Raw genomic sequence first — 18,479 nt, 5'->3', positions numbered from 1 at the left:
GTCATTATTATGTGAATTACAGTGTTACAATGCATATATGACACTGCAGCCGACCGCTAACATGGGCCGCTGAGTCTGAGTAGTAAGGGCACCGCAAATGGAGTCACGGTTGAGCCCTTCCTACTGCCGATCCTCTCTACAAATGTGTTGTAATTTATGTTTATTTATACCTACGTGGCCCTGTGTTTGTTGTGAGGCACAGCCATGACTGTTACGTATCGGTTGTAGTCAGAGCAGACTGACAAAGCACTGGACTGAGCGGTCATATCCTTCGCAGTAGCACATAATGATTAAGTTAGACTGACCGACACACTGCAATGCACTTTAAGGAGCTTTTTTTTTTTTTTTATCATGTACTCAGACCTTTTTCAGTTCCTCAATGGGCACATACACTGTTTTTGACTATGAATTCCATCGGAGATAGTATTTACAAAGCATCATTTGAAAGCATACCTCTTTTAGGTGAAATGATGACCAAAAGGCTCATGATTGTTAGAGGGATCATTGAAAATCATACTCGCTTCATCAGATATATAATAAATGTTTAAGTGTGTATTATGTGTGTTTGTCGTTGTGAAACGTCTGATTACTACTGTAATTATTTGTGTTATTGTTTTGGTGTTTTGTCTTTTGTCCAACCCGATAATTATAATAATTACTCTAATGACTATGAAACTGAGCACAGTAACCTCCTAAGCTGAAACAATTGGGAAGCAAACAGGGGGGACATGCCTGATATGATTAGACTACCGCAACATTTTCAGCAAATGTAAATTCAGCTGGGAATACTTAGTTGTTGCAATTAGTGCGGACACTTTTATGTAAAATGTTTTATCTGAATAAGGGAGAGCACTGTACACTTGGTTCACAGTTCACGTTTTGTGTGTCAACGTCCAACTCTTAGTTGTTGTAGCCTGTGTGTATTTGTCTCATGCCAAACATTGATTATTGACTGCCAATAAAAGAACTGATCAAAAATCAAGTGATCTGTGGGTTTGTTGTGGTTTTGAAGAGCTCCAGAATAAGAAAGAGCACTGCACATCTGGGTCACCAGCAGAACCTGCAGCTGCTCATCGAAACAAACAGAGGATTTATTTATGCAGATTAGTCTGTAAATAGGGCAATAAGAGGAAGCAGCTCAGTCGGTGCTGTTTTGGATTGGTTGTTTGACGTTGTTTGACGGGGAAACGCCAGAGCTGCCATCATGTGCCAGGGCAAGGCAGGGTGGTCGTCGCATGAGGCCCTACCCATGGTCCTCTCCAGGCAACCTTTTGTTCCTGCTGCCAGAGATGGTAATGTGGCATTTGCAACAGGTGGCTCCTATAAGGTCAGGGCACAGTGTGACTGTCACACCCCCCAAGGTCCAAATATCATGATGCAGGGCAATAGAGACACGCTAGGAAACCACCAGGGTCTTATTATCTGACCTTTTCTGATCAGTATCAATTAATTTCCTCTTAATTTTGAGTCAGAGTTTAGAAACCACCTGTGAAAGCCCATAACGTATTGCGCGGATCCAAAGTATTTCACAGGTAATGCCGATGAGCTGACACATGAAATGCGTCGCATTCCTCAGAAACTTTCACTCAGGAAGGAGATTTGTGTTTGCATGAGTCATTATTTGATCTGATTATCTTGCTTCAGCTGCGGCATGCTCCGGCACAAAAAAGAAAAATGATTTATGAAAAACAGCACAGGGAAGTCACGTACATTCTACTGAATACAATATGGCATGCAGGAACAGCTTTACAGAGCAGATTTCAATAGAAATGTTCTTGGCTTAAAGGGATTGCTTTAGGTTTAACAGGCCTATCTGATTTATCATCTACTGAGGGTCACTTCAGTGCATCCAAAAGCAATATATTAGAAGCAGGATTTTATTTATTTATTTATTTTGTTAGCAATGCCAGTGTAAATCGGTGGGGATAAAAACCCATTAAATCACGTGTAGTACATTCCAAGCTGTTTCCCAACTGTTTCACAACATTGTTCACTGTGTAGAAGGAATTTATTATAATTTAAGAATGGCATGGGTTGTTAACCCCATTGACGACCACAAGGATTGCTAATAATGTCTTCATCTGATATTTCAAAAACCAAAACAGAGCTTTTTGGTGAAGCAAAAGAGCTCAAAGTTCATATAAAATAAAATATCTAATAATAAGCTGAAATATCCCTTCAAAGTGTGGGAATCCAACGTGTTTCTTGCAGGGAATTCACATCCTGAATACCAACTTCATAGTGAGAAGTTTTTCAGTTACTTATACTACAATCAGCTTCAACATAGTATTCACTCTAACATATGTTAAAAAAAGACAACATATTTAATATTTGAATATTACAAGTATTACAAATTCCTCATACATATATTCACTGGACAGTGGGATATCAGTCGCTAAAACAGCTCATACAAATATAGGTGAAAGAATAACTCCAGCACTGAATTTGTATACAACTGAATGGCACCTATAACAGATACACACACCTGCACAGCTTGGTTAATGAGGAGCCCTAAAATGGCCTATTTGTATCTTACATTTCAGGCATTAAGAGGAGCTATCAAAAGTCACTTCTAATATGTTTAAAAAAAAAATGAATAAATGAACATTTGTACATCAGTGTCATCACCAGTTCCACCCTTACAATAGAAAACAGAGCAGGAGTGAGAGATAGAAGTGTGTACAAATGAGAAAAAGGAAGAGGTAGGATACAGGAAAGTAGTTTCTTCTTGCGTGACCAGATCCATCATGTCACTATTACAGTCTGTTCTGTGGAGAGGCTATGCATTTAGCTGATGCCTAGCTGTGATTCAGTGTCTTGTTAAAGGAGATAATGGCAGGAGACACACCGTCTGTTGGGGGATTGAACCTGTGGCCCTCCAGGTTACAGGATGGTCCCACTAACCTGTAGGTCGTCCTGTGTAACCGAAGACACTGGCTCTTCTTCTCAGTAACCAGCCGCTTCGCCCTGTTTCCTGGCATCAGATATGGCACGGATGCAGCCGTTCTCTTTTTCCACAGCATTGACCACGTTGTAGAAGTACTTTGCGTTTTCTTGCGTGTGTCCCAGAGCTGTCAGAGCCTCCACCACAACCTTAGGGATGGAGAAAGATCTCAGTTACAGGTGATGGGGCTGAAATCAATCATTTCTAAACTGGTCATTTCTTTCATTTAAAGTGAAAATCCATGATATTCATAATATGATATAACACAGTAGAGATTCAGCCTGTATCCAGTTTATGAAAGCTTTTACTTTTGCTGTTCTAAACAACCGGTGTCTGGTAGCTCTTTCCTGGGAAAAATCGTGGTATACAGGAAGTGATGCGTTTTAAGTTTGTGGCAGCAGCAACAGCAGTTTGTTTGGAATAAACAGAAGAAGAACTGAGGAGTTAACATGAGCGATAGCCACCATGGCTGAACAGACAAAGAAAGTCAAACTTCATCAAACTCCAAGGAAAAAGACATCGCAGTACTAGACTGGAGAAACACCACAGCAATGAGCGCTGAGCACCAAAGATGTCGCCAAAATAATAAAATAATAATTTTAAAAAAAAAGAATCTCGTGGATTACCACTTTAGTCTTGCACTGTTGGAATGGAATAGATAAGATCTGATACAGAATAGATGAGTGTGGTTATTACCTTATCGAAGTTGGATTCAAACTTCAGTGCGTTTTTAGAGTCTACAAAGACAACTGGAGCAGCAATCGCCTCCTCAAGACTCTTTCCAAACCAGAGGTGGTTCATGAGCATCTGGAAGAGAGACAGAAATAAAGTTAAACAGGGAAGCTGCTGCCAGAAACATTACATTACAGTCAGAAGGTGACTATTACAGACTGGATTCGGAGCACATGGTGGACAGTGAGGACTGCACTTGCTATCACTCTGACCAGGGGTGTTCGTCTGCGGCAGTTTATCCTAATGGCACTCTGTGTGATTGCCGTGGACACGTACCGAGGCCACCCCGGCTGTGATCATGCTCCCACCAGACGCTCCGACCACCAGCGTCTTCGACTTGGATGTCAACACAGCGGGAGACATGGAGGAGGGAGGCTGCTCTCCTGCGAACACAACAACAAAACCCTTGGCTGACAACGCAGAAACAGCGATGTAAAGAGAGAACAAAAAAAAGCAATTATGAAGGCCGTCAGGAGAGTTACTTTGAATGCTGTGAATGTATGTACATCAGCGGGGTGTGTGTATGTGTGTGTGTGTGTGTGTGTGTGTGTGTGTATGTAATCCTCCCTCCCCTTGCAACTTCCATCACTATAAATACAAATTAATTCAGTCAACTTGCCCAGTTAAATAAGGGCAAGGATGCTACTTTATGAATCAGAAAAACATAAGAGTATCTGTATTTCGCAGTTCTTCAGTGATAACGGAAAAAGTCGCTTCATGTTCATCACATTACCTGCGATCATGTGATCTGTTCTCCCACAGAAATCTGACAGCTCGTTGTTGAGGATGACTCCAGTGCTCGGAGAGAACACCTTCGAGCCAAATCTGTTATGGAAAAATGCATTGGACAAGCTGGATATACAGTGTAATGCTTATGATGCTGATAGGCAGTATGTAGTGGAGAAATCACACAGTTTCATTCTTGGACAGCATCTTTCACACAAGGGTTTATTAAGAGAGATTAAATGATTATATACAATATATACTAATAGTGCTGACTTTTTTTTTTTACTTTTTTGGTAAGTTTCATTCCAAATTCTATTCTAGATAGGAAAACCACTTCCTTAATCTTGAGTGCACAATATTCAAAATGCAGATAAATATGCAATTTTGCAAGAAAAGGTCTTATGATGGCTTACAATTTGCAGAATAGCCCACACTGAGTTTTGTTTTCCTACCAACAATCATTGTAACGGTGGATCTCTCAAAGCTCTTCAGATACTCACATGTGATTGATGGTGCTGGTGGCAGAAACAGCAGACCCATCCTCAGCCAGCACAGACACATGTGTGGTCCCCATGCTGTCTACATACGGGGTGATGTTATAATACTGGGGATCGTGGCTCCTGTCACTGCTGATCAAGCTCCTGATGTGATCGGCAAAGCCCTGCTCAATGAACTTCTTCGCCATCTGAGAAAAGAACAGAGAAAGCATTTTAAGAAACAAAAATAAAAATAAATCACATATCACACTAACACAAATGTATTCAGCCGCAGTGTTGGTCTGAGAGCCGGCTCCAGCTCTCTGTTCGTCTCACAGAGAAAACAATAAAACAATGAATTCAGGCCCAAACTCTGAGGAGATTAACAATCCATGTTTTAACTCTGAACGTGGGATCCCACACAAGCCATAAACAAACTTAATTACTCAAACATAAACTTGATAAATAAGTAATAGCATGTGTAAAACATGCAGAAATCTACACAAATAATTCATTATTTCAGTATGTTGTCGAGACTTCTGAGATCCAACGTGACCTTTAGAGAAATGCTGCTGGGATAAAATGACAGTAACATAACTAGTTAGTGCGCTATATGTGAATATTCATCTAGAAATCGTGTGAAACATACTTCTTCTGAGCTGAAGTTTGGATCACGGATGTATTTCTTCAGTCCATTGGCAAACTTACAGGCTTCAACATAGCGGTGATAGGTGAGCGTCTTTTGTTCACCCATCAGAGAAGCAGAATCCAGGGCGTATCCTGTATATTATAACAATTAGATGATATAGAAATAACTCAATTGATCAATAAGATACATTTGGCATTCAGGGACGGCTTATAGGCTCTGCCTGAGAACATACACATGTATGGGAATAGCAGCGCATGGTTTACAAGCTCCGGTTTGAGACCACACAGAGTAGGTGAGCGGTTGCTATGTGGCCTATATAGGCACCTTTCATGATGTTGAGGATGAGGCTGAGGATGACGCCTCCCCCAGGGGGCGGAGGTATGTGCATCTGGTAGTCTCCCAAGGGAACGGCCCACGCATCAGTCACCGTGACTTTATACGATGCCAAGTCCTCCATCGTGAGCGTTGCTCCTGGGCAAAAATATTAAAACAAATTGTTCTGCCGAGCAAAACTGAATAAATGCATTTCAGCCCTACATAATCAGTGCTCACAGTGGATCCGGGCAGGGCACACCGGAGTCTGTGAGTGATCACTCTAGTGTCTTACAGACTGATTGATTTGTTCATTTGTAATTAGATCATTCTGTCAGGCGGAGGTATAAAATGGCTGGGAAAAGAGAGCATGATGAGACTCATTTGACAATACCTGCCTGCTGTGTGTCACGTATTAAATCCTCTGCTATTTTTCCAGTGTAGAAGGCGTCTGCCCCTTCATTTGCAATGGTCTCCAGTGTGTCGGCCAGCCGCTCAAACTTCACAGTATCACCGGCCTTCAGCATGTTTCCATTCTCATCTGAAAACAACTTGCTAGACAGACACAAGGGAAGACAACATTACATGACACTATATTGGCCTAAACGTTTCAGATGAAGAGAGGTGAAATGCTTTCCTTGCAGCACATTCATGTATTTTATCCATCGGCTGTTGTTTGTACCGTAACGGCAGGGTGTCGTTGTTGTCAAGCATCTGTATGAAGCGACCTTGGATTTCAGGAATGGGGAAACCGTCTCTGGCCAGTTTGATAGTGGGCTGGAACAGACTGGCCCACGGCAGCTTCCCATACAGCCTGTGTGCCTGTTCATAACCTCGGATTTCCCCTGGGACCCCGATCCATTGGCTACCTGGGAAAAATGGATGAAGGGATGGATGGATGGAAGGATGGATGGATGGATGGATGGATGGATGGATGGATGGATGGATAGATAGATAGATAGATAGATAGATAGATAGATAGATAGATAGATAGATAGATAGATAGATAGATAGAGAGATAAACTGGAAGAATTACTGTCATCATTTAAATCACTTCTTGAAACTTATTTTTATAGACTTGCCTTCATGTGATGCCTTTTATCTGATTGGTTTTTTTTTAATTCTAGCATTTTCTTCTTGTATTTGATTGTTATATTGTATACTACATAAAAAAATGTGATCTTCTACCCGCTGAGCTCCACAGCAGCTGGACTGGCACAGGAAGAGACAGATTCAGGGAGGTAAGGTGTGCGGGAAGCCAGACTAATGATGTTCTCTCTTCAGTTACACATTGTACTTCCCTGTTATTCTCTCCTTAGGTAGGCTTACAAGTACATGTCACAACAAGATTAATAGGCAGCTTAGGTCCGCCGTTCCGCCGTGTGTGGTCTTGGCTCGGCGCTCAGCACGTGGCCGGCTCCTCTGTCAGGGCCGCTGGGGCCCCAGTGTGTATACAATCAGACTGTACTGAATGGAGGCCGCGCAAAAGGAAGAAACGCGGCCATTTGCGAGTCCAAGAAAGGGCCGACAGCATCTGCAGCCCCGGGCGTGACGAACTGCACCAGACATACATCTTTCACACTGGAACTAAAGTCCTGTTGTCTTGAACTGGGCTGAACACAACAGACTTAGAGGAAGAGACAGTCAGAGAGGGCTTCGTGAGGAAGTCTAGTGTGCAACCCTAACCCTTTACACCAGGTTTTCCCCTGCCTGATAGTGCTGCACATTTGTAACCTAATACCTGATTCAACAATAAGAGCAAGAAAAACAAGAAAGGCTGCTCACAACAGAAACCAGCAGAGGAAACTATGTGTGTCTGTGTGTGTGTGTGTGTGTGTGTGTGTGTGTGTGTGTGTGTGTGTGTGTGTGTGTGTGCGGTTGGTGCAACTGTGTGCCCGTAATTATGTAATAGTTTGTTAACATAAAGACCAGTACCCGAAATCAACTTGAAGGTCTTGGGACATGCAGTCAGCAGGTCGGCTTTGAACGTGTTGGGGACGGTCTCTCTGGAGTTGATGACTTTCACTTTACCTTAGAGAAGAAGAAACATGAAAATCAGCCTTGTCTTCCCAACAGGAGTAAAAAAAAAAAATCACTATTTCTGCTGGTGGGCTATGGGCTGTGTCTGTTACCGGTGCTGTCCATCACTGTGAAGATGGACCCCCCTCCGATGCCCATACTCTGCGGGTTGATGACCGAGGTGCACAGCAGCGCAGCAATGGCGCCATCTACCGCTGATCCCCCTCTCTGTAGCGTGTCTCTAACAGATTTCACACACAAGTCACGCCTGAATAACTTCACTGTACATTTTTTCTATGGCACATACATCTGATATGTGGGTATATGGCGTGTTTGCACTCCTTTTGCATGTGTTTTGCATTAACTTTTTTTTATGTGACGCACACTGAGTTTCCTTGTGTATGGAATGTGCTATACAAATTAAGTTTGACTTGACTTGATCCAACGTTGAACAGCGTTAAAAAAAAAACAGCAAATGAACCATATATTTTGAATTTAGTCTGCTATTGAGATCTGCATACCGCTGATTATTACATGTTTATTGTTTTGTATGTACAGCGGCAGATTTGACCACTGTAGGGAAATTACAACTTAAAGGGGCAATTTATTACTTGGCCATGATTCCTAACCTCGATGCAGAATGGTCACCATATTTGAATTCTTATATAGGATAATGAATGATGAAAAAATTACTTGTGTGCAGTTTTTGCTGTTCCTCCAAGCCAATTCCCCCAACAGATTCAATCTGTGCAATCAAAAGGAACTATGTGTGCAGGCCTAACAAATAAGTATGTTTGCAACTTACCGTCCAATCTTTGAGCATGTTGCTGAGTCTGCGGCTACTGCAGCGTTTGGAAAAGCCTCCTCTGGACAGCGTCGCCTCACAAATACAGTAATGCACACAATTATAGCAACTACACAGAGCAGCATCAGTGAGCAGCACATGTAAACCCTCGCCTTTGACCTCGCCATGGCTGATATTATCCAGTTTCTCCACGGGGATCATTCAAGTTTCATCTGATCTAATATTGTAGGCTATCTCTTCTGCATGACATACTATTATAACTTCCCTGACTGACTGACTGACTGGCTGACTGGCTGGCTGACTGGTTGCCCGGTTGCCCCTGTCTGAAGGGGCGTACTGCACAGTCTAGCTCCGCCCCCCCTGCCTGGAGCAAAAGAGTGGGGGATGAAAGTTGTCATTGACACAAACAGTGGCACGGTTGTTGAGTCATGCCCAAAGAGCTTTAGCCTACCTCAAGCCATGATGCAGAAGTTACTGATCTGTGGGCGGAGCGACAGTGAATTAGACCTGAGTATATCCACATTAAATCTACTGAGACATTTACAGAAGGCGACACCTGCCAGTCCCGCACAGCAGAGTGGGCCAGTTGAGAGACTTGGCACAAACCTAACTCAATATTATAGTACCTGGTGGGTTGGTGGATTAGGGGCTCTGGAATAGCAGGTTTTAAAGTGTAGGTATACTCTCCACTAATCAGCCATTTCAATAGCGCGCACAAGAAACTATTTTCCTTGAGTTATACAGTTGCAATATCACAGCATGAGTTGGCCATCAATATCAGCTGTATATGTCCGAGTCTGACTTGGCAGCAGCAGGTAAAGCAGAGGTATGGCTTACCTCTGTCCCATGATTAATGTCAGTCTCTTATAATAACAGGCTGCAATGACATATGTCTGAAGCTTAGTAGTCTTAAAATATTAGATTATTTTTTAAAGTCACTTGAAAAACCTTTCGAAAAAACAGGCTTACGAAAAACTAGGCTATATTAATCATAGGATGTTTTTTTTTAGAGGGAAAATATGCAAATATCACGGAAACTATACATTATATATCTATATGGGAATATTATAAAAAAAAAAACCTCACCACTCAGTACCACAGTAAGTAAGTACACACTGTAAGTGTCTGTAGGCATATTATAGTGTTTTTTTTGTAAGGGATTTCCTTAATTCTTTGACTCGGCTGATCATCTGTAGCCTGTTTTCCGTTGAGAATAATGTAGAACAGAACTTGTTGAAAGTAGCCTATGTACTGTTGCAAACTTCCAGGAAAACATGCTTATCATGCTGCCACACGTGTAATAAACTCTTTATCACTAAGCAATTGCTTAATGGGTGCTGCGGGCGCAACCCTCGCAAGTTGCACTGCATCTTGGGAACTGTAGTCTGTAGCTTGATCAAACAGTTGTCGATGGGCGAGCCATTCAGTCTAGAGCCATTGAGCCATACGGAAGAGGGAGGCTTCCAGTTGTGTCAAGTCAGCCGGAGATAACCAGAGCAATACCGGAAAGAATGAGAGTTTGCCTTCAAAGTAAAAGCATAAAATTAGTCACTTTTGAAAAAGGCATATGTATTATGGGTGTACAGAACAGCAAAATACTCAGTAGAATCAATATATTAAATATGGAGTGTCCGTAACATTTCACATAGATCTGTATGAGGGACTTGGCATGAACACATAAAGTGTACTTTCACTTACGACAAATTCCTCCTGAAATGTATTCGTTTCATGTTCGTCAATAATACTTTTATTTTGCAAGCGGTAACCGGAAGTGATGTTGTGCATTCAAGCGGCTTGACGCTTGGTGTGGCTTGGCTTCCCCGGTGGAGCTCCAGTATTTACAACAATATTGTTTGAAGCTACAGTCCGACGCCGCTGTTCACCACCAACAGGGAGGCTTTCCAGCCGTCGGTAGGGCTGTTTTACTGTCATTTTTTCGCGGAATAAGATGCGTGTTCGTTACAGTTAGGACTCCTGTTGTGCATTTTGGAAATATTTCCTATAATGTTGGCGAGTGATATCCGTCTACCTATTGCACTGCAGTGGTGCGCAGCTTCGCCTGGAGAAACACCTGTGCGCCGCTGCTTCCTCTCCACTGGCCACAGTCATGAATGTTGAGTAGGTATGGATGCAAACCTGTGCACGAATCAACACACCAACCATGTAGCTTAGACAAAAAAAGGAGCTATCTGCGTATTTACCGTGGTTTATTGAACATAATAGCTCATCAGTATTTTGGCCATCTGTTTGTATGGGCTGACATGACACCTTGGCCTGATGACTGCAGCCCAGGCAGGCGTGTAATGGCCAGATGACATGGAAACTGTTGGCCAATGAGGGGGGCTAGTGGAGGAATAATAGTAGAGGCTGTCTGTGTTAGATGGTTTTGGTTTGCCCAAAGGTTGTGTTAGATAACCAGAGCCGGTCTGTCCTAAAAGCAGCGGGAGTATGGGGATGTGGGGGCGTCTTGTTGCTGTCAGACAGGATAGAGGGGAGGATCTGTTGGAGCAGGATTACCCGACCATTTTTGGTGAGAGAGCATTGTGGAGTTGTGATCACTGTTGACGCATTGCACAGAGTCCTCGAGTTTTGGCTGCTGGACCATTATCATTATATAATCATACCCATGTAATCCAGTTTTTTACTGAGGTAGCATACGATTGCACAGACTACAGCTCGCCAAACCCCCCGAGGATCCATTTATGCAGCCTACTGCTGAGCAACCTATGAATGCCTATTATAAATGTGGGTGGGTATCAACACTGTTTATGTTTACATAATTCACTGTGTGTGTGTGTGTGTGTGTGTGTGTGTGTGTGTACGTGCGTGTGCGTGTGCGCGCGCGCTCGTGTGCGTGGTGCGCAATAGAAAGAAAGAGAAAGAGATTTGTGTTAAATGCAGCAATGTGCCCATGACTCATGGTTTTATACAGTGCAGTACAGGGGTGTGTGGATAGCTGAATTCCAAATTGCCTTCAAAGTGTGTGTGTGTGTGTGTGTGTGTGTGTGTGTGTATGCGTGTGTGTGCGCGCACGGTGCAGTCATTTTGAAGTCCACAGTGTGTGGGTGAGTTTCAGCAGGTGTTTTTTAGATGTGGTGCATAGATGATGTGTATTTTCTGTCAAACTCTTAAGAGGAAGATGTGTCACAGATGTGTTGAAACAATGTAGCTGTGTAATGGGACCTGCGTGTAATCAGATTAACTCATTCAGCTGTGTGAACACAGCAACACCAACATTAAACAGAATCGGAATGGGTAATATTATACAGCAGCACTTAAGCCGTTAATTACAGTGTCCTGTTCTCTACTTCTCCCTCTCTCTGTCTCTCTCTCTCTCTCTGTTTTTCAGACAACAGATACCCTAAGGTGCGGTGTCTGTCTGCATTTGTCTGAATGAACAAGAGAGGGAGCAGCACAAATACCGCACAGCCAGACACCATGCAAGGAAAAACCTCCCCTCGTCCCTGAGTGCTGAAATGTTAGGACTGGAGACCGAGTGTGTCATATCAAATCAGCAGACTGTTTACAGTAGGGGGGGCTGATAAGAGCTGCCTGCCACTAGACTCACGAAACACCCTGTGTGTGTTTTAAGGCCCCTTTCAGTCAGCATCAAGCAAGCCGCGTTAACTGATCTTTCATCAGCGCTTTCTTTCCGTCAACTCAGCGATCCAGAGAAGAGCCAAGATGGAGTGGTCACTGGAGAGCGTGAGGGAGATGGTGGCTGGAGGGATGCAGTCTATGAGGGAGTGCGAGTCCAGCGCGTTCGGCACGGCCATGTGCCTGCTGCTGCTCTTTGTGTGGTATTGTTACAGGGTGGGCCGAGAGCACAGCTCCAGCCCCCTGCGCGGGCGGTATGGCGGAGAGCCCGGCCGCGTCGGAGGGGGCGGGGGGGTCTTGATGAGTTCAGAGGGCGGCGGCAGGTCCAAAGGGAGGCAGTCGTCCATGGTGGAAGAGCAGAACGGCTTCGCTTACTGCCAGTCCACGGAGTGCTTCCGCTGCACCGGCACCGGAGACGGCCTGAACCAGAGGCTGTACCACAGCCTGCAGGATTATGCCAAGCGCTACACCTGGTCCGGCATGGGCAGGGTGCACAAAGGGGTTCGCGACCAAGGTCGATACCTCAACAGCCGGCCCACCATCCAGCGGCCGGAGGTGTTCTTCCTCCCCGACCTCCCCTCGGCCCCGTTCTTTTCTCGGGACGCGCAGAAACACGACGTGGAGCTGCTGGAGCGGAGCTTCCCGGCCCTCCTGGCTGAGTTCGAGAACATCTACCACCACCCTCCGGCGCGGGGCGGCTCCTCCCTGCCTCCAGGGTGGAAAGCCAACAGCACCCCTCATGGGCAGTGGTGGACCTACTACCTGGTCAACCAAGGCACTCCTCTGGCGCTCAATGCTAGGAGGTGTCCGCGGGCCTGGAGGGTGCTGGGCCAGCTGCGCACCTTCATCGCCAACAACGTGTTCGGAAACGCCTGCTTCTCTGTGCTGACGCCCGGAGCTCTGATCACCGAGCATTACGGTCCCACCAATGTCAGGGTGCGCTGCCACCTGGGTAAGAGAATGAACCGCTTAGAGGGCGAGAACTGCTTAAGACAACAGTTTTCAACTGTGTTGATGTCAAGGCCCAAGAGTCTGCAGGTTTTGATTCCAACCAAACACTACAGCAGCTCATTTCACTGATTAGCACCTTCAACCAGAGAGGAGGAACTAATCAGTGAAAGGCGCTGCTGTATTTGGTTGGAATGAAAACCTGAATACTCTCAGGTCATGATGGCACATGATTGAGAACTACTGGCTCAAGCTATGAATTGTTTTTGCTCTTCGTTGCACCTGAGCTTTGATTCTTTTTCCAACTGTGTCCCTGTGAGATGGTTAAAAATAGCAATGTTTACTATTGTGTGAGGTTCATTTGCAGGATGCTCTGAAACGACACACTGTCAGGACATAGGCTACATATGTGTGGACGGACTTGTTGTTGTTCTCTTGCAGGTCTCAGAGTGCCCCCTTCCTGTGAGCTGGTGGTTGGTGGAGAGCCGCAGTGCTGGTCTGAGGGCAGCTGTCTGCTTTTTGATGACTCCTTCCTCCACAGGGCCTTCCATGAGGGTAAGAACGGATTAAAACTAGATGTTTTTATTGCACTTTGTCTCTTTGGATTGTTCCTTGAAAGAGGATTGACCCAAAAATTGTAATCCCAGAGTTTTTCCCAGAGAATTTTCCTCACCAATATCGCCAAAGAAAAAAGTGAAGAGAAAGCTACAAATGTTTTAGCGAAAGCCGATTAGCAAATGTGATTTGTTTCGTGAGTTTTGCCCGTTTAATCTGAGTGTGATTGGGGGTATTAGGAACCACGACAAGACGGGGTTCTTGATCTTTGTACCTCTGTGCCTCTCTGTGTCCAGGCAGTGCAGAGGACGGCCCCAGGGTGGTCTTCATGGTGGACCTCTGGCACCCCAACGTGGCCGCCGCTGAGAGGCAGGCCTTGGACTACATTTTTACCCCAGGTCGCTGAGAAGAGGAGGAGGATGGGGGGGGGGGGGGGGGGGGGGGGGGGGATAGGCGTGAGTGAGAAACCATGTCCAAGCAAGAGACAGATGACATTTAGCAAAGAGCAGTGTCTGTAGGATTGGGGAGCAACTCTTTTTCAGCTTCCAGACCAACGCTCACATTCACTGTGTACATATTCTCTGTCTCATACCCTCTTGCTCACCGTGACTCCTCTTAGCAGCTATCGACTGACCAAACAATGGGCCTCTTTTATCAATCTGTTCACATGCTGCTTGTATATTTACGAGTAAACTGCAGCCGTACTAAAAAGTTCTTTTTCAGTCCCATAAGTCTCAAATGTCAGTAGGTCCTCGCTCGCTCATGCAACCATTTTATTAACATGCATTCATGCAGTGGCAAGGGAATCCTTTTGCTTATCTGTTGTTTGTATTTTATTTTGAATCAAAATTCTGTCTCATTGTCTCATGACATTTCATATAGGTAAATGATGTGATAGGACAATTACAAAAGTTACAACCTTTTAATCAGTTCCCCCATATATTCAATCTTTTATTCTACCTTACAGAAAAAGAAGTGAACCCCTATTCAGATGTCTGATAAATTTAAATTTCATTTTCCGACAATCCGGGCAAAATGTTTCCTTGAATGATTTATCGGTCTCATAATGGCTGGAAGGAATTCTGGGCCAAAATTGTTTGAAGTTAAGCTTTGATGTACACCCAGTATCAGTTATTTATGATGGATATCTATAGGTTTTTGCTTGTGGCCTGGTTCAGTTTAACAGTGTGCTGGTAGAGAGCAGAATACATTATTGGCATAAAGACTGACTCATGTCCAAGTCTTTAACAAGCCAAGCAATAAAGTCATTCTCTTGCTGTTGCTCGGCGTACATGCTCCTTTTATAGCGGGGAAAACTATTGTATTAGCAGTACATGAATTAAAACCAACAGTGAAGCGTTTATGGTCCTGACCTCTTCCCAGGCATTATGAAAGACTGAATAACCCTTAAAGAAAACATTCCATTTTGCCAGTGTTATTACTTAACACGTATCTGACATGTAACACATATTACTAATTGCTTAACACTTACTGTAACACCTACATTCCTGCAAGGGCTATGAGACGTTTGATCATTTTTGTTGAGCGGATAATGAAGAAGCATTCCCTTTTTTTATATTAATCAGCATATCCAGTCATGCTTTATCTAGAGTGGATGTTCAAATTTTGATTCAAAATAAAGACAAACAAGATCAGTCAGTGGGTTTTGCACATTTTCCCTTTGCCATTTGGAACATACTGTAGAAATTTAAATAGCCATGAATGGATGGACAGTCTCCCGCTGGCAGAAAGGGGAAATGTTTGGGGTGAACGCTGTGCCCATGATGACTGATACAAACTCACAGCCAAAGTTTAGAAGCAGGAATTGTTTGCACAGTGCTGGTTGCGTTTAGGCCAACTGTGCAAAGGTTTCTAATAAACGCATTACATCAAGCCAGATAACAAAAACATCACTAAGTAGCTGTTACCTCATATAATTGGGAGATCATAATTAAACACGCAAATATCATTCTGTGAGTCTATTTTTTGAATTGAGTTGCTTATGTGACGCGCAAATCCGCTTTTATACCATCCTGAATAAACTGACAACTGTTTACACATATTTAAACTTATTTATTCCTCAAGAAGGTCATTGCATGCGCACACAGTGTTATCGTAACGTTTACAAAAAAAAAATCTCATATCCAAAAGCTTCCTTGTGTTTATCATTTTCCAAGCAATTTCTGAACAAATGCACTCATATATTCCTTGATAAGTGAGGCCCAATGTGAAACATTACATGAATGTTTACAGACTCAGCCCATGTCTCTGTCATTATCCCTGCTGGTGTGTGATAGTTTGTTGTGCTCCCCTTTTGAGAATCAATCCTGCTTTCACAAGACATGGTTAGATAAGCACATTTTTAGATCAAATTGTGTGAGTCGGCCTGTGCTGTAACACTGGGAAGTGCTTTTGGTAAATTTACTAAATCCTTGTAATTTGGTTGTATTTGATATCAGGTTTGTATTTCTGTAAATAGGGTTGGAGTAAAAACAATACAATCTGAGATGTTTTGAAATAATTGTCTTAAACGCTGTAAGTATTGTGTTGTCTTGATTTACAGGTGAAGTGATTGCATTTCATTTTCATTCTCCGCTCCAAAACACCAATCATGATGAAGTCATTTTGATAGATTCAGTTTGTAGGTTCTATAAAATGTTTATCAAGTGATATTGTTCAGTGATGTTTTTTCTGTTTAGTCATTCTGTAATTTTTCGGCGCCATATGGTGACGACATCCATTATTAAAGCCACAATCCTTAATTCTTGAACAGCATATCATGGATGTATGCACACAATCTTTAAGGGTTGGATTTGTTGCATATGAAAAGTAACATTTTGCAGCATTCCCAACCCGTCACAATTCAAGATATCTATTCATTTCTAATGTTTACAATGAATATGAACATTTACAAACTGTTTACAACATCAAAATACACTGACACTCACATTGAGCTGTCCATAATTAGGTATTAAATCAACAGTGCTGTCAGTCCACTTTAGAGTATGAAAATTGTCATTCCCCATGCATTAGTTTTATACATATGATGGGGCTTCCATTTTGTTTACATTTGGATTAAGGATTGGGCCTTTAACTCATTCTTGTGTGGATTTTGAACAGTATTTCTGTACATTTAATAAATGGCCAAGTATCTTATTTAACCATTTGTTGTGACGTGTCACTATTACACAGATGCCACAGATATGAAGCAAGAGGTAGCCTAGCCTTGCATTTATTTTTAGTCCATGCTGCTGAATCAACCAACTATAACTGCTGTTTCATACAGCTCTCCTCTTCTTTCCAAAGTGTACAATCTGAAAAACTGAACAGTTGACACGTAAAAAATAAAGGACCTCAGCAAATGCTCTTTGTAGAAATATACCACTCTGGTATTGATAATAGACTTTGCAATATGAAACCAGCAGAGGACATTTGTGTTGCTTACTTGCAACCAGATGCAGTTTTATATTCGTGGCACAGGGAGGCGTAGGCATGCAATGACATTTTCCGAGCTCTGTTTTCTCCATATAACAGCAGTTATTTCCAGTCAGAGCTGTGCTGCCTTGGAAGGATACGAAGCCAAAAAGCACTCCGATGCTGACTGAGGCAAAAAATATGTTCCTGTTAAATAAAAACAGCAGTTTCAACAGAGCCTGTTCATGAGTTTTGTGAATTAGGAATGGGATCATAGGCCTTACAGCTGTCTGTGCAGCCAAGCAAATGGAAGCACAACACAAATTCAAGTCTACAAGTGCCGCCATTATTTCGGCATTCTTCAATAGGAAAGGCTTTGCTTCTTCTGGTCATATTGTGTGATAAAATTCAAGGCTCACGAGTTCTGAGATTTCTGACTGCTATTAGCTTTTTTCCCATCTAAAGCCCCATAACTTCTATTGATGGATGGAAACTTAAGAGGCTGATGCTAATAATCATCAATAATAACACAGAACTCGTTTAGATAGGCCTTAGTGCTTACATGTTACAGACAGGGAATTGGTTGGTTGCAGTGTCATTAAAGGGTAGGACATCAGAACAGTGAGTGTGACTGTATGACAGTGAGTGTGTGTGAGTGAGAAGGAGAGAGAGAAAGCAGAGAGGTGTTGCAGGGTGAGATGGGAGAACAGTTTGAAGCTCCAGGCCGTACACAGAGATATGTATAAGGATTAGGCTACTGACAAACACACAGACATCATTGAGTCATAGAGTTGCAAATACTCAGACGGGCCTATAGGGTGCAGAAATGTAATAAAATTTGACTTTCTATATAGGTCAGAGATGCATAGGCGAATCCACTACCTCCTTATTTAGTAGTCTAGCCCAGTGGTTCCCAAAGTGGGGTCCAGGGACGTCTAGGGGTCCATGAGGGGTTCCTGGGGTCCCCAACAAAACAAAGAATAGTTTAATTTCTATTTCATTTCTTTCACTTGCAAATAAGCACAACCAGAGAATGTATAAGGATAAGTATTTTGATCATAGGTTTCACTCTGCTCATTGTGGATCAGCCCACCTATGCAATTCTATACCACTAACAAAATCTCATGTGGTTCCTTGGGAAATCTCAGCAAAGCAAATGGGAGGTCCGTGGTCTAATGTATATCTATTTGGTGGCTCCTTGCCATGAAAAAGTTTGGGAACCGCTGGTCTAGCCTACTATCCTCAACACCCACATCACTGTCAAGATGTCAGAGACTAGCGTTCACATCAATGAAAAGGTGA

At 43.2% G+C, this 18,479-nt stretch overlaps 2 protein-coding genes across 3 annotated transcripts; one reads left to right on the top strand and one right to left on the bottom strand.

Moving 5' to 3' along the window:
• Window positions 1-1,911: 1,911 nt before the first annotated feature.
• Window positions 1,912-8,921, bottom strand: ggt5a (gamma-glutamyltransferase 5a). Its single transcript, XM_071518810.1, has 12 exons — window positions 8,664-8,921; window positions 7,972-8,099; window positions 7,775-7,870; window positions 6,522-6,708; window positions 6,234-6,394; window positions 5,852-5,998; window positions 5,528-5,658; window positions 4,903-5,087; window positions 4,410-4,501; window positions 3,953-4,059; window positions 3,641-3,751; window positions 1,912-3,093 (listed from the first exon to the last, which is right to left on the bottom strand). Exons 1-12 carry the CDS (start codon window positions 8,828-8,830, stop codon window positions 2,947-2,949), a joined length of 1,659 nt encoding a protein of 552 aa, XP_071374911.1. The 5' UTR covers window positions 8,831-8,921; the 3' UTR covers window positions 1,912-2,946.
• A 1,573-nt stretch (window positions 8,922-10,494) lies between these two features.
• On the top strand, window positions 10,495-14,192 carry asphd2 (aspartate beta-hydroxylase domain containing 2). 2 transcript variants are annotated; one of them, XM_071518795.1, is made up of 4 exons: window positions 10,495-10,574; window positions 12,013-13,212; window positions 13,650-13,763; window positions 14,060-14,192. In XM_071518795.1, the coding sequence occupies exons 2-4, from the start codon at window positions 12,348-12,350 to the stop codon at window positions 14,167-14,169; spliced, it is 1,089 nt and encodes a 362-aa protein (XP_071374896.1). In that variant the 5' UTR covers window positions 10,495-10,574; window positions 12,013-12,347; the 3' UTR covers window positions 14,170-14,192. The 2 variants fall into 2 exon arrangements, with proteins under 2 accessions (XP_071374896.1, XP_071374895.1); XM_071518794.1 differs by having other exon boundaries at window positions 10,542-10,785.
• Window positions 14,193-18,479: the final 4,287 nt, after the last annotated feature.

Source organism: Centroberyx affinis, unplaced genomic scaffold, assembly GCF_046629955.1.
Source record: "Centroberyx affinis isolate AG114_WGS23_722 - 3 ecotype Tasmania unplaced genomic scaffold, CSIRO-AGI_Caff_v1 ptg000635l_1, whole genome shotgun sequence".
Taxonomy (NCBI): domain Eukaryota; kingdom Metazoa; phylum Chordata; class Actinopteri; order Beryciformes; family Berycidae; genus Centroberyx; species Centroberyx affinis.
This window is presented reverse-complemented; position numbering and strand designations above follow the sequence as displayed.

Excerpts from the sequence above, each read along its gene's own strand:
- ggt5a (XM_071518810.1), bottom strand. The coding sequence starts at position 8,830 with ATGGCGAGGTCAAAGGCGAGGGTTTACATGTGCTGCTCACTGATGCTG. Across the intron at positions 6,395-6,521 it reads AACGACACCCTGCCGTTACG|CAAGTTGTTTTCAGATGAGA; the intron begins GTACAAACAACA and ends GTGTCTGTCTAG. Across the intron at positions 5,999-6,233 it reads ACGTGACACACAGCAGGCAG|GAGCAACGCTCACGATGGAG; the intron begins GTATTGTCAAAT and ends ATTTTTGCCCAG.
- asphd2 (XM_071518795.1), top strand. The coding sequence starts at position 12,348 with ATGGAGTGGTCACTGGAGAGCGTGAGGGAGATGGTGGCTGGAGGGATG. Across the intron at positions 13,213-13,649 it reads CAGGGTGCGCTGCCACCTGG|GTCTCAGAGTGCCCCCTTCC; the intron begins GTAAGAGAATGA and ends GTTCTCTTGCAG. Across the intron at positions 13,764-14,059 it reads CCACAGGGCCTTCCATGAGG|GCAGTGCAGAGGACGGCCCC; the intron begins GTAAGAACGGAT and ends CTCTGTGTCCAG.